The sequence below is a fragment of the Aethalodelphis obliquidens genome, unplaced genomic scaffold (genome assembly GCF_003676395.1).
Source record: "Aethalodelphis obliquidens isolate GAN/ISIS:26980383/991018 unplaced genomic scaffold, ASM367639v1 scaffold10, whole genome shotgun sequence".
In the NCBI taxonomy this organism is placed as follows: domain Eukaryota; kingdom Metazoa; phylum Chordata; class Mammalia; order Artiodactyla; family Delphinidae; genus Aethalodelphis; species Aethalodelphis obliquidens.
The window spans coordinates 34,432,602-34,455,027 of NW_020837954.1; the positions used below are offsets into that span (position 1 = coordinate 34,432,602).

The 22,426-nt window shown below is 35.6% G+C and overlaps 1 protein-coding gene across 3 annotated transcripts in view; it reads left to right on the forward strand.

The window, feature by feature from the left end:
• MNAT1 (MNAT1 component of CDK activating kinase) overlaps window positions 1–22,426 on the forward strand; it is a 217,268-nt gene that overhangs the window by 48,289 nt on the left and 146,553 nt on the right. For all 3 annotated transcript variants that reach the window (XM_027111419.1, XM_027111417.1, XM_027111418.1), the window contains exons 3-5: window positions 567–640; window positions 10,778–10,881; window positions 20,104–20,244. In XM_027111419.1, coding sequence (XP_026967220.1) covers window positions 567–640; window positions 10,778–10,881; window positions 20,104–20,244 — 319 coding nt within the window. The remainder of the gene's footprint in view (window positions 1–566; window positions 641–10,777; window positions 10,882–20,103; window positions 20,245–22,426) is intronic.

Here is a 22,426-nt window from a genome sequence, read left to right on the forward strand (position 1 = left end):
GCACGGGCTTCTCATTGCAGTGGCTTCCCTTGTTGCGGAGCATGGGCTCATGGGCTCAGTAGTTGTGGTGCACGGGCTCAGTTGCTCCGCGGCATGTGGGATCTTCCTGGAGCAGGGATTGAACCCGTGTCCCCTGAATTGACAGGTGGATTCTTAACCACTGTGCCACCAGGGAAATCCCAGGAAGGTGTCTTTTTAATTAATTTTAGCTTTCTGGAAATTAGTGACTCTTATTTATTAGAAGTAAACAATATCATAATTCCAATGATAGACCTTGTTTAAGCTCATTTCCCATTTCTTCAGTGTCCTAATTTCTTTATTTTTCCCTTAAGTCTTAGGATTTTACATGTTGTACCATTCTCTCCTGATTCTACTTCTTCTCTGTAGTCATAAGAATTTAAGAACATTCTTGCTGTAGTTACAAACCTGGTGTCAAGAAAACTGTTTTACGCTGTAAGCAGTCTTTTTTTACGTATCATGTATGAATTAGTAAGAACAAACAAACCAGTTAGTTACTATTGAAAGCAAATGATATGGAATATGTTCATTTTTTTCTTCTCTTAAAGATACAATAAAAGGGAAGAAGACTTTCCTAGTCTAAGAGAATATAATGATTTCCTGGAAGAAGTGGAAGAAATTGGTATGTTTTTAATGCTTATACTTTTGGTGTGCCAGCCTGTGTGCTTTTATCTTTTAGATGCCTAGGAGAACATCTCATATAAAAGTCTCTGACAGGTTTTGTTGTAGTAGCTGATGTTTACCTAATTATTTTGCATTGCACTTAAAGGACATACTTAAGTAATAAACATTTTGTCTTAGGAAAAATATGACTAATAGAGGTACTACTACTTTATAGATGGGAAGCAAGGCTGTATGTGTATATATCATCTATACGTTGATGATGTATTAGAGTAAGCAAGAAAAAAATATTCAGTTTTTTAAGAAATAGGGTTTCCATGGTGACTAAAGCCATAAGTTGTTTATCATCATTTATGCTTCTGTGCATGCAGTAATTTGAAAATACTTTGAGCAGTTGACTGTTGAAGTGGCATTCTATTATTCAATGTTATTCTAGAATCTGAAGTTAGAGTAATCTTAGTGCTTATTCTTTCTATTGTGATTAGTCAAAAAGAAGCGTTCATCAAAAGAAAGTATTGTTTCTGTTTTTTTAATAAGATGTCACAGATGTTAAAAAGTCTGAATTTGTTATACATCAATTAAAATAATTAATGTTGTTTTTTAAAAACTTGCCATAATATTACTCACCATAGGTTTGGAAATAATACAAAAATTAGAGACTATGAAAATTAGAACAAGATTAAGAGAATTAAACAGTTATCTTTTTATTCTTCTCTCAAACCTGATAACCAAGCTATACTCACATTATTTTGTGTTTAAAATATGATTATAATAAAATTTATCATTCTTTAAAATATTTATATATGGTAAATATTTAGAAAATTCAAATTCCTGAGGAGTGGAGTATTCTAGTTCCTTTAATTTCTTTATTAACTAAGAAAAACCCAGAAAATCTTTTGTTTCACCTGTTATTGAAACTTTTCTAAAATATCTAAGTTCATTTATTGTATCATAGCAAGTAGCATGTACAGACATAAGTTAGGCTTTTTCTGGGATCTTTTAGTGCCTTGGAGCCATTGCTTTTTTATTCTAATTGTATTCATTGTACTTTGTATGTAGTCTTAGCAACCATGAATGGCTATGAACTTTAGCTGAAAAGATGGTAGAATTGGGAGTGCTAAGACAAAGTAGAAAAGTTAGGATGTAGACTGAGACGATAAACTGAAAACAAATCTGCAAGAATGGGCAAGTGTGCAGCTATGTAGAAATCTGACTATACTTAGATATTTGGTTTAGGACAGGCAGTTGGACACCAAGCAGGAAGACACTTAGCTTACATTTATTTTGAAGGCCGTGTTGTTATTCAAAAGTCTGGTCAGGCAATAAAGGGAAAGGAGATTATAGATGTCACAGAGCAAGTTGAATACATGGTCTCAAGTCCAAGCAGGCAGGTAGGATAATTAAAAGAAACTGATGGACCAAGAAGGTGGGGAAGATGGGATCGTGATTCTGGAACAAGGTTTTAGTTGAGCCATGATTTTAAGAAATACGTGTTTTTTGCTATGAAGTTTGAAGATATGAACAACCTGAGGACCCATAGGTAAAATCGTGTCCAGAAGTGGGAGCTAGGATTGACAGGTAAGAGCAAGTCCAGATATTAGGGCTTACAATATGCCATTTTTTCTTTACCAGATAAGAAAGCTGGCTCAGAGCATTTAATCTGAAAGTGATTCTGCTATTATGTATTGATATATTCACGAAGGACTATCTTTAGTTGCATTATGTTGGTGCTCTCTTAACAAAACTCCGCTTAATTGACTCATTGGAGTAACTGATATTTCCCAGTCCTTCTGTAACATGTACTGACTGATGATCGAAGCATAATGAATGCATGATGAATCTTGTCCATTAGAAGATTTCTATACCTCTGTACTTCTCTCACCAGTTCAGTTATATATCGAGTTGGTTGTACTGGTAACCAAACCTTCTTATGTCAGTTGTACTTGTAATTAATTTAATTAAGTAGTTTATAAGATTGGGAAAAATTACAAACCTCTAGAAGGATTCTAGTTCTCAGGTCCTTGATCCATTTTAAAAAGATGGAAACTGAGCAGTATAAATGACAGGTATGGATTATGCAAGAAGGAAGCACAATTCCCATTAAAAACTGTATCTTGACTGTGTGTTATTACATTAGAGAATGACTATACACTTACTGCATATGCTTTAAGTTAAAATAAAGTGTTTAAGAAGAGTGTATGTATGTTTCCCTTCTTTAACAGACTTTTCTAAGTAATCAACTACTGATCCTGATCATGTTAGACAAAGAGCAGTTCTGCTGCATTTGAAAATATTGATGAAGTTTGGGACCTCGCTTCATGGACTTATAGTTTATTTTCTGAACTTTAGCTCAATTCAGCAAATAGTAATTGTTCTATGTGAACTATTTACTTGCTGAGGATATATGATCTTTGTGTTCAGTAAGTTCATACTCTAAAGGGGGAGATAATTATGTAATTATAATTTAATGTGAAAGCAGTGTAGGCATTTATTTATAAAGTGTTTCAGGAATATAGATAGCAAAACAGTTAATTCAGCATTAGGAAATAGAGGTAGAGTTTGAACACATTTGAGTTCGATCTTAAAAGATGAATAGTGGTTTACCAGGTAGAAAGAAGATGGAAGAACATTTGTAGCAAAAGACAAAGTCACAGAGATATAAAGGTGTTGAGCATGTTGGGTAATGTAGCAAGTAATCTGTTATAGGTAGGTAGACATGGGGAATGACTAGCAATGAGGTTTGAAAAACAGATTGGACCTGGGTTAATGAGGGCTTTGTAAGCTAGACTGTAAGGGTAAGATTTTATTCTATGGCCAGCCACATACTGTGGTAGTGATGTGGAATATTGACAGGAGATACTCGAGGCTGGGAAACCATTTTTTGGGGGCTGTAGCAGCAATTTGGGTGAGAAATAATGAGTGCTTAGAGTAGGTAGTAACTGAGGGAGGTAGGTAAAAGGGATGTTTTAGAACTAAAATATTCGAGTGACTAATTTCGTGTAGGTAGTGAGGTTAGAAAGAGCAGGCAAGGATGAATTGCAGTATTCTGACCTTGAGCAGTTGCTGGTGTTAATCTAGAAAATAAAAGTGGGAGAACTGGCATTATTTTCCATTGTTTTGTTGGGTAGAGTATGGAAATGAGGGTAATAAAAGAGGGTAGCCCTCTTAAATTTTGTTAGGGTGTGACTGCACCACTTAGTTATGTGTCATTGTTCTGATGGTTATGGTATAAATAAAACTTTCTTTTTTTTTAAACTTCCTTTTAAAATCTTGTTTCAGTACCTGTGTACTTTGTGTCTTATTCATGCTTTCAAAGGTGATTAGTTGGATGTTTGTGGTATCTGTATTGGCTATCTCTGTGTTAATCAAAAGTATAATTTTCACAACTCTTGAGATAGGCATTTTAATCCCTGTTTTGCATATGGAGAGGGGGCACAGAGAGTTTAAGTATTGTGCTGAAGATCACATTGCTAGTAAATAATGGAGCTAGATTTTGAACATGGGTTTTCCTCTCTCAGAGCCCATGAAAGTGCTTAGTAGTCTCAGAGAATAGTTAGTAGTCTGAGCCTAGAACATGGGATGCAGATTGGTAGAATAGTGGGAGATGAGAGAAAAAAGTAGGTTGGAGCTATATTTTGAAGGATCTTAAAGAAGTTTGGAAGGAAGGAGGGAAGGTAAGAGGGTGATACTGAAGATGGTTAGAGTGAAAGGAATAGAGTTGGTAGGGTGGCTAAGGACTCAGTGTTTGAGGATTTATAAATTGGGGATTGGTCATTTTGTTATATAAATTTCATTATGAATCCTTTGAATATCATGAATATAAAATTTTAAAGTATTAGAATTTCAAATAATGGCATAAAAATTACAGTAGAGGGGGCACACATGAAGGTGAACTTTCTTATAGCATTAATAATAGGCTCTTTTCTGTGGTTATGACAATCTAAACATAAAAATTCTTGTTCCTTTTGGCCTCAGGGATTATCTCAAAGGTTTGTCCTTAGTTTCATAATAAACATTCTTTTGGTTCAGGGTATGCTTATTTTAAAAGGGTGAGAAAGTCCTAAGGGCTTTAATTATAAATTCTGGATGTCAAAAAGACTTTAAAATTGTACTCAAATAACACTAAATCTTTCAGAAAATACAATAGGTTTTTTGTTGGCTTTTAATACTTGACTAAAGGCAGATCAACCTCTGAGCTAAACTAGTAACCAGATAGATAAAGGGCCAAATGATTGTTACAGAAAATTGTTCCTTTTTCTTCAAGGCTATTATACCAACCTGATTCATTGTGGCGTGAATGAGACTTGCTTCTTCTGAAAATGTTTCAAAATTGTAATCCACTTTTATGTTTTTTTCTTTTTTTTAAAGGAAGAGATTTGTATTATGATTACAATTTGTATCTATTATATTGCTGTTACCTTTGCTTTTTCAATTAAAGAATGAAATAAACAAATTAGTTACTTTAGTTTCATTAGAATTCATCATAAAGTTTTTAATAAGCAAAAAGAAAAATTGTCTATAAACAGTTTTCACTTAGATTTTAACTTTACTGTTTCTAGGTTCTATTTAATGGGAAGTTTAAATTAGTACATTGTCTAGCTTGCTGATAAATTGTAATATTTTTTTCTTAAACTGCTGTAAACATTCTAGTAGAGTTCAACATAGGATATCAACTTGATTACCTTTACTTGTCAGTAGATTCATACCATAAGAAACAAAGATTATTTTCCTGTAGTTTTGCACCTGCTTACTTTGCCATTCTGTATAATTCAGTTCTATAATTATAAAGCTCATTTAAATTAAATCTATATTTATCAAGATAATTATAAATATTAGCATTGATTTAATTTTGCTTTTTTTTTTTTTGTGCGGTATGCGGGCCTCTCACTGTTGTGTCCTCTCCCGTTGAGGAGCACAGGCTCCGGACGCACAGGCTCAGCAGCCACGGCTCACGGGCCCAGCCGCTCCGTGGCATGTGGGATCTTCCCGGGCCAGGGCACGAACCTGTGTCCCCTGCATCGGCAGGCGGACTCTCAACCACTGCGCCACTAGGGAAGCCCTGATTTATTTTTTATTTTAGTTTCTTATTGAGTTATAATTAACATGCAATATTGTCTTAGTTTCAGGTATACAACATAGTGATTCGCTAATTTTATGCATTATGAAATGATCACTGCAATAAGACCGGTTCTCATCCATCACTATAGAAAGTAGTTACAGTATTATTGACTATATTCCCTATGTACATTACATCCCTATGACTTATGACTTACTTTAAGCAGGCAGTTTGTACCTCTTAATCAGCTTTACCTATTTCGTCCATTCCCTCACCCCCAGCATTGGTTTATTTATTTTTTTCCCTTTTGTAATAATTCAACAAGCATTTCTTGAGCTCTTACCAGATGAGAAGTTCCTGTTGTTTTTTAAATAGACTTGATTTTTTAGAGCAGTTTTAGATTCACAGCAAAATTAAAGGGAATGTACAGAGAGTTCCTGTATACCCCTTGTGCCACACATGCACAGACCTCCCTCACTATCAACATACCCCACTAGAGTGGTAAATTTGTTACAGTCAATGAACCTACATTGACATATCGTTATCTCCTAAGTCCATAGTTTACATTAGGGTTTACTCTTGGTGTTGTACATTTTATGGGTTTGGATAACTGTATAATGGCATGTATCCACCATTATAGTATTGTACAGAATAGTTTGGCTACCCAGAAATTCCTCTGTGTTCTGCCTGTTTGTCCCTCCTTCCCCCGAATCCCTGGCAACCACGGATCTTTTTACTGTCTCCATATTTTTGCCTTTTCCAGAGTGTCATATAGTTGGAATCGTACAGTATGTAGCCTTATCAAATTGTTTTCTTTCTCATAGTAATATGCATTTAAGGTTCCTCCATGTCTTTTCATGGTTTTATAGCTTATTATTATTACTGTTATTATTTGGTGCTGAATAATATCCCATTGTCTGGATATATTATAGTTTATTTATCTTTTCAAACTACTGAAGGACATCTTGATTGCTTCCGTGTTTTGGCAATTATGAATAAAGCTGCTGTAAACATTCGTATGCAGGCTTTTGTGTGGACATGGTTTTTAACTCCTTTCGATAAATACCAAGGAGGGCAGTTGCTGGATTGTATGATAAGAGTATCTTTCGTTTTGTAAGAAACTGTCAGACTGTTTTCCAAAGTGCTGGGCCATTTTGCATTCCCACTGCAGTGTATGAGAGTTCCTGTTGCTCACATCCTTGCCAGTATTTGGTGTCATCATGTGTTGGTTTTTGCCCATTCTAATGGGTGTATAGTGAAAGTTTTTTATTTAAATGCTGGGAGTGATAAAGCAGAATCAGTCCTAGAATCTGCCCTCAAGGACCACTCTATTAGGTCAAATAGATAGGTACATTGAAAATAATTATACAGGGTAGAAAATGGATAAATACCACCAGAACGATATTACGTAATCTGTTGTGAGCATTCAGGGGTGGAGAGATGTAGGGGATTTCTAACTGCAAAGTGAGTTATAGCATTCAGGGATGGAGGCTGGAGAGGATTTGCACCTGCAAAGTGAGTTATGAGGAAGAGCTGCTGATTAAGCTGGACATAGAAGGGTAGCCAGATACAGATATTCACAGTTGTTCTGGGTTGAGGCTGGTACTAAGATGGGCCCTGTGGGAGCAGTTTGCTCACAGGTATGGAAATAGGAAAGTGTGGCCTGTACAGATGCAGAGAACTAGCTGAACTGGGCTAGCAGTGGTCTTCAGGCATAGAGAGAAGCAATAAAACTAGCATTGTAAACAAAAGTTCACGCTTTGGAACACAACACTGTGAATCAACTATACTCCAATAGAAATTAAAAAAAAATTTCAGGCTTTGGAATCAGCCTAGGTTAAAATCCTGGTTCCAACATTTACTATACCTTGGACGTAGTTATTTAATATCTTTAAACCTTACCTGTAAAGTGTAAATGACAGTAGTACCTCACATATCTCATAAGATTATCAGGAGGATTAAGTGATACAATTAGGTCAAATGCTAGATGTAGTGCCTATCATACGTGTTTTATAGATCTTTGAGATGTTTCATAGATACACATGGGTGTGCCCACATACACGTGCTATAGAGGTTTTTTTTTTTTTTAATTGGGTTATAGTTGTTTTACATCAAGCAGAGTTTTGAGAAGGAGATCACTTCAAGAAGACAAATGAAGGAAAACTACTTTGGTTGGATTGCTCAATCTCTCTTTCCCTTGGTTCTTGAAGAGGCTCTGAGGAATCTGCAAAACTCTCAAAGCAGAGAGGGAAAAGTAATGTAAGAGTTAAGACTGGATTTTTTTTCAAGGCATTGTGAATGGAGAAGTGATGATACAGAGATTATAGAAAATATGATGAAGTGCAAAGTAAAGATTGCTGTGTATGTGTATACATATCATGTAAAGTAGAAAGAGATTTTTATATGAGCTGTGAATAATTTTTCCACATTTATAAGAGAAGGAAGTTATTTCTAGTTAGGGGAACCGGGGAGAACTTCATGGAAAAGATAGTATTTGGGTAGACATTTGAAGATTGGGTATATTTTCAAAAATAAGAAAGGGGGATCAGGCATTCTGGGCAATGGTATGATCAAAGGAACTGGACCAGGAAATGTGGGGAACATTTGGGAAATGCACACCTGTCTAGTTTCAAGATAGGTCTTTATAGTAGTTATAGGCAAATTAGGAAGGGCTCTGGATTCTAAAAGTGTTTGATTTTGTTTTTTCCTAGTAAAAGGGGGAAGGCAGACGGGATGAGAGAGGACTATAGGATGGTAGAGGTGGAAGGTGATTTGAGGTGTGCTTCAGAAATATTAGTCTGGCAGCATTGTATACTATGGATGGGGTTAGGGAATAGGGAAAGATGCAAAGATTCTGGAGACAGGAAGTTAAGTCAGAGATTAAATTATCCAGGGAGAAATAAGATCCTGGCTTGGAGTACTGGCAGGTACATTGAAAATAAGGGCAGTTTTAAAGAGATTTTGGTGGTAGAATCTGTAGTATTTTGCAGCTGGTGCTTATGGAGTGCAAAGGACAGTGGGTCACATGAATGAGATGTTAAATCCTGGTGTCTTAGCATGATAGTCATAATATTAACAGGTAAAGAATTTACAAGGAGGAGTAAATTTGGAGATGTTTATGTGCTGGGTTTTCTAAATTGTACTTTGAGATGATATCAGCTTTTCCTGGCATTTCTTTGCTTGAAACTGTGGCAAGTTATGAGATTACCCAAGGAACATAGAGGGAGGAAAGAGGGCAAAAGTCAGAATCATGCAGTGTACCTAGAGAGCAAGATGAGGCAGAGATGGAAACAAGAATGGGTAGTTGTAGTAGTAGGAAGGAGATCAGGAGAAAATATTAACAAATTAGTCACGGGAAGGACGTGCTGAGGAAAAAAAAGTGATCAAAATTGTTAAGTGGGCGTAGATGTTGAAGGTGGTAGAGGTTGTGAAAGATTTTTGGATTTGGTGGTTCAGTGGATGGCTGTTAAATGCAAGGAGTAAATTGTGAGTGGTTGGCAAGGATAGTGGAATCAGAATGGATCACAGTTGTCTTTCTGAGGGCTGTTGCTAGTTTGGAACTTCTTTCTCTGACTATTTTGTGTTGGGACCAAAGTGTGATTTATAGGGAATGCCCTATGTTGCATCCTAGACAGATTCCCTGGTTTACCACCATTATTATTTTCTTTTCTACTTTGTGATAAAAAAGCTGGAGCAATAGCTAGAGGGCTGTTGTTTCTCATTTTCTCTCACTTCTCCCAGAGTTTTAAAATTGCATGTAATAGAATTGAGAATTGCTTCTTTTTTTTCTACATACTTAAATAAGCCTGGATTTTCAACAATGATTATGATAAATTGATGTTCTGAAATAAGTTGGTCCTTTGAAGAGATAAAAATTAAATTATGGATCAGATTGGTCTTTTGAGTATGTTTAATACTCAACAAAACAGATAACCCTCTGTTGGGCTTCCAATATTACTTTTCAACTCTTACAGACCTAATGCAAAAATCTAGGAACTATTTGAGATGGTTATTAGTTAAATGAAGGAGTGAGATGGGGAAGGAATCTGTAGAAACATGGAGTAAAGCAGAGTTATTTAGGGTAGATCAAACCTGTTTATAGGTCAAGCTGGAGGAAGCAGTGGTAAGTAATTGGAGAAGGGATAGAAGGGCTAATAATGGATGCACAAACATTATGAGGAATCCAAGGGAAGTCTGGATTGAATTATGGAACAGGAGAGACAACGATGATGATCCTTCTTTAGACGGGCTGATACAAACACTGAAAGGGGTAGGGCAGTGGGGCAGTACTTCAAAATATGAATTTATATATACTAAAATAGTTTTTTTGGTTCAGAGTATTATAATAACCTTTTTATTTACATATGTAAACTTAGAAGGGAGTAAGGCATTTATAATGAAAATTATTTTGAGTTGGAATTATAAAAAGATCGTTCTAAGTCACTGAAAGTTTATCACCTATCTGAACATATCTCAGTGGCTTCTCTTACTAAATTATTTCAGTCTTAAGTTTTGGTGCCAGATTTTCCTTTACCTTCCTTGTTAATTTTTGACTCATGTATTTCATAGTTTCCCAGATCTAGACTATATGGTAAATGATTCAAGCTTGTGTCTAGCCATGTTGAGGATCAGAATAAAACCTGTTCTAGTTTGATAATATTTTTTTATTCCTTTGGATAATTTTTCTGTTTCTGGCACATAGATTCTTTTCAGTATTGATTCTGACCGGTATAGTAGGTCCCAGACTTACTCTTTTTATTTAAAAACTTAAGCAATCTTTTTTATACTTTTACAGTTAAAATGGGCACTATAAAAATCAAATCCACTGTGATTATGGCAAGCACGTATCTTAGGTTTTTTGAGGTGATTCAGATCTTTAGATAGTCTGTGTGATAGTCTGACAGTCTCTCCTTATATTTGGTTCAGAAAACATAGTTGCTGAACTAGAGCTAGTTTCTTAAGCTGTAAAGACTGTCAACCTGATGAATTAAGAAATCACTCTGATGAATATTTGGTTTTTATTATCTTCTCAAGATTTATGTTAAAACTGTATTTCATGTCAGTGTTTCTTTTCTGATGCAGTTTTCAACTTGACCAACAATGTGGATTTGGACAACACCAAAAAGAAAATGGAGATATACCAAAAGGAAAACAAAGATGTCATTCAGAAAAATAAGTTAAAGCTGGTTGGTTGCTAAGTATTTTCTTCTTCTTTTGTATTAGAGATGAATGCTTCCACATGATCCTTTAAAAAGCTATCTTTCTCTAAAACTAGTTATATTTACAAAGACTTTAGCTGAAATTAATGCCAGAAATACTAATATATGTATATAGGCATATAGGTACGAGGCACACATTACTATAGCAAAGACAGTTTTGATGGCATTGTTAAAATATATCCTATAAAGGAAAAATAATTATAGACATGCAAAGATTTAATTAACTTACACAATTTAGCTATCATTTCTTCAGTACAACTTGGCTTTCTAGTTTTGGGGGAAAGCAGAGGTAATTGTTTTTGAGGTACTGTATCAGGAATTTGTAATCATTGGTAAAAATGATATAGATATATTTGGATTACATAGCTTGTATTTTCGTCTTGTACTTAGAAGGACTTCCTTTTTATAGTCTTTAAGTGTTTCATTTAGGCACTTCTTTCCTGCAATAAAACTCTCAAGGAATTGACGTTCTATTCCATTCATATCCAGCCTGGCTTCCTTAGAAAGGTGTCTCATTTCTGAAAGCATCAGTGTGCCATAAAAATTACTCTCTTTGCCCAGTAGCTTTCTCTGGGTACATCAGAAGATACATGCAAAATAGGTATGCCCAGGTAACTTGTTGCATTAGCTCTGTTTAAATTAATGAGGTTCTTTTCAAGTGAGTGCTGTTTTCATTTATTGTTTTAAAGTAGCAAATAATATTGAGTGTTGAAAGAATAATCTAATTTTAGGCTGGTTATATTATTTTAAAGTAGGAATTTCTAATTATCTGAAAACTTTATAATGATAGGTTATTGAATACAGTTGACCCTTGAACAACACAAGTTTGAACTGCGCGGGTCCACTTAACACCTGGATTATTTTCAATAGTAAATGCTACAGTACCACACGATGAGAAGTTGGTTGAATCCTTGGATGCAGAACTGCAGATACAGAGGGAACCACTGATAAGGAGGGCAGACTATAAATTATACACAGATTTTCAATTGTGCAAAGGGTCAGCGCCCCTAACCCCCTGTGTTGTACAAGGATCAACTTGTATTTTATGTAATGCATGTTACAGTGACTGCATTTATTCTTCATATTAACGTTTAGCACCTGGATCTTATAACAAAGGATTTTGGTCAGTAATTCATTATCATTTATTAATTGGTCATTCTGTGCTGAGCATTTTATCTATTAGTGATACTTACTATCACTATTTGTTTTTGGCATAAATACAGACATAGGACCATTTTTTAAGATGGTGCAAATTAACATAACATAATTACATAACATCAGTAACTATGGTATCATTGGGTAGAGACAGTTCTCAAGTGGCCCAAGGAGTGTGGACTATATGACTGATGTCTTTTTGCAAACCTGAGGTAGCAACTTGCCTTTAATGTCTTTGTGAAAGTTGAAGTCTTACTGTTCCAAAACTATCAGAATTGTGTCAAAAAGGAAAAAAAAAGCAATCTCTTGCATGATTAGGCACATGAAATGACCCATTTCTGACATAGAGAAACTATTACTGAGTTGTCTGCTAACGAGATCTTATTTGTCTCATGGAGCTGGCACCTAGCATCAATTGTGAGCATGGAGAAACTGAATAAAGGTGAACTAATCTTGAAATAGACTCTTAGTGAAGATTAGCTTAATTTTTATCTTCCGTTTTCTGGATTCTCATGAGCAGCAGATACTGCTGCATAGAATGTCTATCAATTTAGCAAAAAAAACTTTAGTTCAATAAGCATTTGTTGAACGTCTGCTAAACACATAGTATACAAAGATGAATAAGAACCCTGGTTCTGTAGGGACCAGGTAATTTCAGTACAATGACATAGGCACATGGAGAGTTCTGTGTGCTTGCTATTACGGGAATACAGAAGAGGGATACCTAATCTGTTCTAGGAAGATTGAGAAAGGCATTCCAGGTGAGATAATGCCTGAATGGAGCTTTGAAGAACAAGTAGAAGTTACCAAGTTGTAGAAGATGGGAAAGGGGTGGGTTGGGAAGCTGCACAAAGACATTCCAGGCAGAAGAAATCATGAGCAAAGGCAAGACGGCATGGATAATCACAGAGAGCGCTGAGAATTGTAAGTAGTTCTATATTGCCAAGTTCAATAGAGTTGAAACTGAAGTAGAAAGAGCCTAGGTAACATAAGGCCTTATGTATTGTGAAAAGTAATTTGGGCTTATATTGACCAGTTGTTTGTATGTTTTAGCAGGTGAACCTTTTCTTCAAATGAAACCTTACTCTGAATACGTTTGTTGAATCAACAGAGGGAGGACGAATAGGCTTGAATTCCCATCTGCTCAGTCTCTTCTGTAGTGTACCTTAGACATCTTATTAGGGAATTCCCAGGATTCCTTAGAGTAATGTTATAGAAACCTAGCTGTTAATGATTGTCATTGAAGGGTATTAAACAAAGTGATAATAAAGTATTGTCCTTATTAGAATAGATTTATTGCTTTTGTGGAGGTTGAATTTGAGAGGATCAAACCTGGAGTTTAGGAGGCCAATGGGAGGTTATTGCAGTCTTGTAGGCGAGTTCAGAGGTGACTTAAACAAGGAATGGAGAGGTAGGGATGAATTCGAGAAATGTTTTGAGTTTGAAATAGCAAGTCCTAATGATGGATTAGAAGTGGGAGGTAAAGGTTGATTGGGTAAGGTGGTGCCATTAATGGGGAGAAAACAGAGACCTTCTAGTCTTTCAGCCTGCTTCCCATCTCCCAGTCCAATACCTTCTTTGTGTCCCCAATGTTTGATTTTTAATGACAGCTATTTTCCCAGTTATTCAATCAGCTAGCTAGCCAACCAATATTTATTGAGGCTTTCTATTTTCAAAATACTTAAATACAGTGAGAAAATTGAGGCTACCAGTTTCTCATTGACAAAGCCAATAGACTCTGTGTTGGTCTGAATGTCATTTAGTCTGTAGGCAGGGCAGTATTTGATGCAGGCTTCTCCCTTGATGGTGAAACTCTTCCTTGACTTCTGTGGGGCCACTCCATTCTCTTCATCCTGCTGCTCTCACCTTCCTCTTTCATCCTTCTAAGAGGCTTCTCTTTCCTTTCTGTTTCTTAAACACTTGGATTCCTCTCGGTGCTTCTCTTTAAGAGTTAATCCTTTACACTGATTACTCTCAAGTGTTTCTGCAGCCCGTTGTTTTCCTCCTGAGCTCCAAGAATTATATGTGATACGTCCATATATCTGTAATTGGTTAATCGACATTTTTTCTGGATGCATTAAAGGCATTTGTGATTCAGCATTCCAGAACTGAATTTTCTTTTCCTTCCAGTTTTATTGAGCTGTACATAATTGACATATGGCACTATGTAAGTTTAAGGTATACAGCATAATGATTTGACTTATATATCTCAGGAAATAATTATCACAATAAGTTTAGTAAACATCCATCATCATATAGATACAAAATAAAAGAAAAAATTTTTTCCTTATGGTGAGAACTCTTAGGATTTACTCTCTTAAGAACTTTCATATATGCAGCAGTGTCTATTATATTTATCATGTTGTACATTGCATCCCTAGCTAATCTTATAACTGGAAGTTGGTACCTTTTGACTACCTTTATCCAATTCTTCCTCCGCCTAGCCCTTGCTTCTGGTAATCACAAATCTGATCTCTTTTTCAGTGATTTGTTCGTTCGTTTTTGTAGTATAATTGACCTACAACATTGTTTTAGTTCCTGGTGCACAGCGTAGTGATTCGATATTTCTATACATTTCAAAATGGTCACCATGATAAGTCAAGTTACCATTTTGATTGTATGGTTACCATCATGATACAAAGATACTGCATTCCTGTTGACTGTACTCCCACACTGTATATTTCATACCTGTGACTTATTTATTTTGTAACTGGAATTTTGTACCTCTTGATCTTCCTCACCTATTTCTCTCATTCCTCATCCCCCCTCCCCTCTGGCAACCACCTGTTTGTTCTCTGTGACTCTGTTTTGCTGTTTTTGTTCACTGGTTTTGTTTTTTAGATTCCAAAGTAAGTGAAATCATACAGTATTTGTCTTTCTCTGTCTGACTTATTTAACTTAGCATAATACCATCTAGGTTAATCCAAATGGCAAGATTTCATTCTTTTTTTATGGCTGAGTAATATTTGATTGTATATATGTATATATATCTATATATATCTATATCTCACATCTTTTTTTATCCATGCTTCTATTATTGATGGGTACTTAAGGTGCTTCCATTATCTTGGCTATTGTAAATAATGCATAAATGAACATTGGGATGCATATATCTTTTCAAATTAGTGTTTTTATTTTCTTTGGATAAGTACCCAGATTTGCTGGATTGTATGGTAGTTCTGTTTCTAATTTTTTGAGGAAGCTTATTGTTTTCTATAGTGTCTGCACCAATTTACATTCCCACCAAGAGTGTGCTAGGGTCCCCTTTTCTCCACATCCTTGACAGCATTTGTTATTTGTTTTCTTTTTGATTGTAGCCATTCTGACAGGTGTGAGGTGATATCTCATTGTGGTTTTGATTTGCATTTCCCTGATGATTAGTGATGTTGAGCATCTTTTCCTGTGCCTTTTGGCCATCTGTATGTATTCTCTGGAAAAAAGTCTATTCAGGTTCTTTGCCCATTTTTTAATCAGGTTGTTTGTTTGTTTTTAAAAGATTATTTATTTATTATTGTTGGGCTGCGTTGTGTCTTTGTTGCTGCGCGGGCTTTCTCTAGTTGCGGCGAGGGGGGGCTACTTCATTACGGTGCGTGAGCTTCTCATAGCAGTGGCTTCTCTTGTTGCGGAGCACGGGATCTAGGCACGTGGGCTTCAGTAGTTGCAGCACGTGGGCTCAGTAGTGGTGGCTCGCAGGCTCTAGAGCACAGCTCAGTAGTTATGGCGTACGGGCTTAGTTGCTCTGCGGCATGTGGGATCTTCCTGGACCAGGGATTGAGCTTGTGTCCCCTGCATTGGCAGGCAGATTCTTAACCACTGCACCGCTGGGGAAGTCCCAGGTTGTTTGTTTTTTGATGTTGAGCTCTATGAATTCTTTGTATATTTTGGATATTAACCCCTTATCAGATTTATAGTTTGCTAAGACTGACGTTAAAGACCATACTACCAGTGTTTTCTTCTAAGAGTTTTATGGTGTCAGGACTTACATTTAAGTCTTCAGTCCCTTTGGAGTTTATTTTTGTATATGGTATGAGAAAGTAGTCCAGTTTAATTCTTTTGCATGTAGCTGTCCAGTTTTTGCAAAACCATTTATCGAAGAGGCTGTCTTTTCCTCATTATATATTCTTGCCTCCTTTGTCATAGATTAATTTCCCATGTAAGTGTGGGTTTATTTCTGGGCTCTCTATTCTGTTCCATTGATCTTTGTTTTTGTACCAGTACCATATTTTTCTGAAGATTGTGGCTTGGTATTATAGTTTGAAATCAGGGAGTGTGATACCTCCAGCTTTGTTCTTCTTTCTCATGATTGTTTTGGCTACTTGGGGTCTTTTGTGTTGCCATACACAAAAAGAATTATTTGTTCTAGTTCTGTGAAAAATGCCATTGGTATTTTGATAGGGATTGCATTGAATCTGTAGATTGCCTTGGGGTAGTATGGCCATTTTAACAATATTAATTCTTCCAAGCCATGAGCACAGTATATCTTTCCATTTGTTTGTCCTGTCTTCAGTTTCTTTTGTCAGTGTATTATAGTGTTCTCTGTACAGGTCTTTTACCTCCTTAGTTAGATGAATTCCTAGGTATTTTATTCGTTTTGATACAGATGTAAATGAGATTAATTTATCTTTCTGATAGTTTGTTGTTAGTGTATAGAAATGCAACAGATTTCTATATACTAATGTTGTATCCTGCAAGTTTACTGAATTCATTGATGAGTTCTAATAGGTATTTTGTTGGCATCTTTAGGATTTTCTATATACAGTATCATGCCATCCGTAAACAGTGACAGTTTTTCTTCTTCCTTTCCAATCTGAATTCCTTTTATTTCTTTTTTTGTCTGATTGCTGTGGCTAGGACTTGTGGTACTATGTTATAAATAAAAGTGGCAAGAGTGGGCATCCTTGTCTTGTTCCTGATCTCAGAGGAAATGCTTTCAGCTTTTCACTGTTGAGTATGATATTAGTCGTGGGCTTGTCATATTTGGCCTTCATTATGTTGAATTATGTTCTCTGTGCCCACTTGTTTAGAGTTTTTATCATAAATCGATGTTGAATTTTATCAGAAGACCTTTTTGCATCTATTGAGATGACCATATGCTTTTTATTTTTCAATTTGTAAATGTGGTGTATCACATTGATTGATTTGTGGATGTTTAACCATCCTTGCACCCCTGGGATAAATTCCACATGATTATGTTATCTAATCCTTTTAATGTATTGTTGAATTTGGTTTGCTAATATTTTGTTGAGGATTTTTGCATCTACGTTCATCATAATTGAACGTATTTTTTTTCTTTTCCTTTTTTTTTTTTTTTTTTTTGCGGTACGCAGGCCTCTCACTGTTGTGGCCTCTCCCTTTTCAGAGCATAGGCTCCGGACGCGCAGGCTCAGCGGCCATGGCTCACGGGCCCAGCTGCTCCGCAGCATGTGGGATCTTCCTGGACCGGGGCACGAACCCGTGTCCCCTGCATCAGCAGGCGGACTCTCAACCACTGAGCCACCAGGAAGCCCCCATAATTGAACTTTTTAATCTTCACTCTCCCATCTATTTCTCCTATTACATTCTTTATCTAAGTGTTCTAGCCATATCTGGTCAGTCTTCATATATTGTTGATAGTCTTTCCTTATGACCTTTCAAACCTGGTTCCTCCTCTAATTATATTATTGTTACCTTACTTAGGGTCCTCATTATTTCTTACTTGAGTTATTGAAATATTCTTCTAGCTAGTCTTCCTGTCTTCAGTCTTGAACCCCATTGATATGTATTCTTCACTGCTTCTAGTCATCTTTCCAAACTCTAATGTCTTCCCAGTTGCCTTAGTATGGCATAAATGCATCCCTTAGTATGGTATGGTCGACTTTCCATGATCTGCCGTCTGCTTGCCTCTCCAGCTTTATCTAGAGCTTTCCCCAACTCCCATACTTCATGACTTGGCCATACCAAGCATTCCAGCTTTATTCATGTCTTTGCACCTTTGTTTTCTCTGCCTAAATGGCTCTTCCACTCTCCAGTGGGGGTAAATACCTACCGTTTGAAGTCTGCTCAACCTCCATATATTAGTTACCTAGGACTGTTAAAACAAATTACCAAAAACTGGGTGATTTATAACAACAGGAATTTGTTCTCTTCAAGAACAGGCTTCTGTAGGCTAGAAGTCTGAAATCAAGGTGTCATCAGGGTCATGGCCTCTCTGAAAGCTCTAGGGAAGCATCTTTCTTTGCCTTTTCTAGCACCTTTGGCACCACTCTGATTTCTGCCTCTGTCTTCACATGGCCTTCTCCCCATGTGTCTGTGGCAAAATTTCCAGTATGACCTATCTTAACTTGATTATATCTGCAAAGACCCTATTTCCAAATAAGGTCACATTTATAGGTACCAGGGGTTAAAACTTCAATATATATTTTGGGGGCACACATTCAACCCATAACACTGTATACGAAATCTTTTCTAACTCTACCTGTCCTCCATCATTGCAAGGAGAATTTACCACTCTATCAATTCTGTCCCAACTGTACTCTGTGTATACCTCTCTGTCGCTTGTCGTACTTATTACTTGTATGTCACTGTTTTATCATGAGACTCATCCTTTTCTGCTTATGGACCTATAGTCCAGTAATTCACTTTTCTAGCCCTCATATCTCACCCCCTAAGTTTTTACATTTATTCCTAGTAATCCTTCTAAATCAAGTTTGAATTCTCTTCTCCACTGGGTGCCTGAGTTAGAATAGTAACCTCAGTAATAGAGGTTTGTAAAATTACAGGGAGAGATGCTAATAGGACTTAGCAACTGATTTAATTTAAGAGGAATGGGGTTGTGGGAGAGGGGGAAAACAGAGATGACTTTGAGGTTTCAACTTGAGTTGCCTGAGATGTAGGTGTGCGCTTAGCAGAAATCAGGAATACAGGAGGGTGATCAGTTTTGGGAAACCAAATGCTAAACTTAATTTTGCATATACTGAGTTTGAATTATAAGTGAAACACTTTTTAATTGGGAATCTTGTTTCTTTGGGGAGTTTAATTTGTGAAGTGAAAAAAATCTAATAGAGTGTTTTAATTATTATTTTACATAAAAATGTACTTTTCTCTGAGGTCTCTGTTAATTCATATATTATGTTAGTGATCCCCAAATGTATTATACTCTCTCCCTCTATTCTGTATTTGTCTTGAGGTGCCATAAATTCTCAATGTCTTGTTGAATTAAAAAAAAAAAAAGGTATTACATTTTCAATAGCAACAGTAAAGGATTTAAACTAAAGCCATTCAGATTTTACTGTATTTCTCATTCAGAAAACTTAAAGAGCAGAGGCTAGGTATAATATTGCTTTTAAGTACAAGTTAGAGTTGGAATAAATTTCAGAACCTGGAAGTATTTAATATTTCTGAGGAACTTCATAAAAGGGAAATGAGTAGGCCTGTAGTTCATTCTCTCTACATATTAGCTCTGGATTTTGAATTTTTCAGTCTACAAAGAGGACCCTTGAAATTTATATGCTTGTGTTAGAAAATGACTTCAGCTTTTCATAACTTACCTTAAATGAATGCTATTTGGAACTCAAGCATCAGAAAGACTTATTTTAACTTGGGAAAAAGAAGCTAACTCCTATGATAACTTTTCATTATCTTATATATTCTGAAAATTGTTTCTATTAAATAAACCAGTCTTTTATATGGAGTGTTTCAATCAATAGTTCTATATGGAGATTATCTATTTGTTGTTGGGTTTTTTGTTTTATTGTGTTTTTCTTGTTAAATCTCCTAAAATAAAGACATTGTTAAGCAGTTTCTACAATTCTGCAGCTGGGCTCAGTGTACTTTGTTTAGGTGTTCATTTAGTGCTAGATGTCATTCTCTTTAATAGTAACATGTCCACATGAAATAAAATGAATTCTAGTTCTTTTAAAGTGGAATTGCTGCACTATTAAACAATTAGTGACTAGTGCATTTTATGCTTCTAAGAAAGGAGGTACAGAGTATGGTATAGGGTTGATTTTGGTTACTAAATTTATTCCATGCCATATATCAATGTTTCTGTTTTAGACTCGGGAACAGGAGGAATTGGAAGAAGCTTTAGAGGTAGAACGACAGGAAAATGAACAAAGAAGACTATTTATACAAAAAGAAGAACAACTGCAGCAGATTCTAAAAAGGAAGAATAAGCAGGCTTTTTTAGATGAACTGGTACGTATTAATGTTAATTGTGATAAAAAATCATTTGTCTTCAGGGTTTATCTTCCCTATTTATTATTCTGGGTAATGGTATTTAAATAGCATTTCTATAGTTTGTGCTGGTTTATTCACCTTCTGTCCCTTTATTTAAAAAAAAAACGTTTGTCAATATCCATTTTATTTTCAGGTAAGAGAGTAATATTTTAACTAACATAAGCCAGTTTACTATTAATAGGTTGTTGATGTGTTTCTGAGCTTACTGACTAAAACATATTGTTTTCAGAGCATTTTTCTCCTGATTAATACTGGTTTTCTAATAACTAGCTCATTTTCAAGTGTTTTGGCTTCATGCTGAAGTTTTAGTGACTCTGGTTACTCTGTGAGAACTATGTTTCATATTTTTGCATGAAAAAAATACATTTGAAAGAAATGGCAATGTCTTGCAAGTTATTGGTGTTTTCTAGTTATTAGCTCCCTAAGTAGACAACATTGTTAGATAATAGCAGTAATTATAACCAAGGTTTATGAAGTGTTTCATAGATTGGAGAATATTATTTGATGCTTATAAACCATTGTGATATTGATGAAATCACAATTAGAAAATCGTCCTTTCCAGTAAAGTCTTTTTACATTCTTCCTTTCCCCTTTCTGGACCCATAATTAGTTTCCATGTGGTGTTAACACACTTAACTCCTCAGTCTACTAGTTGCTATGCTGTTTGTTATTCTATGATCAGGTAAAAGTGTATGTGTATATTTTTCTACTGTGCTTTTGCCCTAAAAGCATTTAAGCCATATAACCAGGAATAAAAAGAGAAAGCAAGATAATTTAAATTAGAAGTAGGTGAGAAAGTAAAGGAAAAGTAAGGGTAAAGGCCTTAGTGAGGCTCAGACAGAAAATGCTTATCATAAACCCTATCTACTTTGTATGAATGGAATGTAAATTTGGTTCTAAAAATGAGGACAGGGAGTTCCTTGGTGGTCTAGTGGTTAGGATTTGGCGCTTTCAGTGCCGTGGCCTGGGTTCAGTCCCTAGTTGGGAAATGAGATGCTGCAGGCTGCACCGTGTGCCGTTGCGCCAAGAAAGGAAAAAAAAATTAGGACAGCAGTGTATAAAATAGAATATGTTTTTTTCCTTAGTAACTCCCATTGATTTTTCTTTTTAATATTTATTTATTTTTATATTTGGTTGCATCAGGTCTTAGTTGCGGCAGGTGGGCTCCTTACTTGTGTCCCCAGGGCTCCTTAGTTGTGGCATGAGAACTCTTAGTTGTGGCATGCACGTGGGATCTAGTTCCATGACCAGGGATTGAACCTGGGCCCCCTGCATTGGGATCATGGAGTCTTATCCCCTGTGCCACCAGGGAAATCCCTAACTTGCATTAATTTTTTTGAAACTATTAAGTGGCAGTTATGGCTTTAACAGTTGAAATGATGCATGTCATGTTTTACATTTTTTTCATAGACATGTAGCTTGTGAGAAATTAAAAACTTTAAAGAAGGAATTAGTAAAGATTCATGTTACAATTATTTTTTTGAAAGGTTGTTTCTCTCATCATTTTATGCAGAGTTTTCTTTGGTAATGCTTTCTGCTATACAATTAATTGAGTTAATTCCAAATACAGAACTTAGATATAAGACGAAAATACACTTTAACTTTTTAAAAATGTTCCATTTAGTATAAAGCGTTTTTAGTTTTGATTTTGAGATAAGCTGGTTTTGCATAGCAATTATTTTTGCATATTCTTTTTGTCTTTAGTCTTTTAACATGAAGTTTTGCTGCCTCATTGAGCTGTTCTTGGCAATTGAGCTGCAACTGCCAATGTTGTACGTTGTGTATAACCTGGAGTTAATATTGGCTTTTGTTAAGAACTGCTCCCCCTTCCTGTTTTCTTCACCTGCAAGTCATTACTGTGCATACTTTCTTTACTGTTTAGATCATGTAACATGGTGGTTAAATAATCCTTAACAATTTACTGTATTCATTAGAACAATTAATTACAACAGATTGGTTTAAATACCAATTCAATTTGAATTTCTCATTTTCATATTTAAATTTATATTTAAAGATTGTTACTTTAATTTTTTAATATTTATTAAAATTTTTTTGTTAAAATGCTAACATATATTTCATCCTTATTGACTAACTGAAAGAATTCATTAAATTTCTTTTTATCCTCCTGAATCCTTATTAA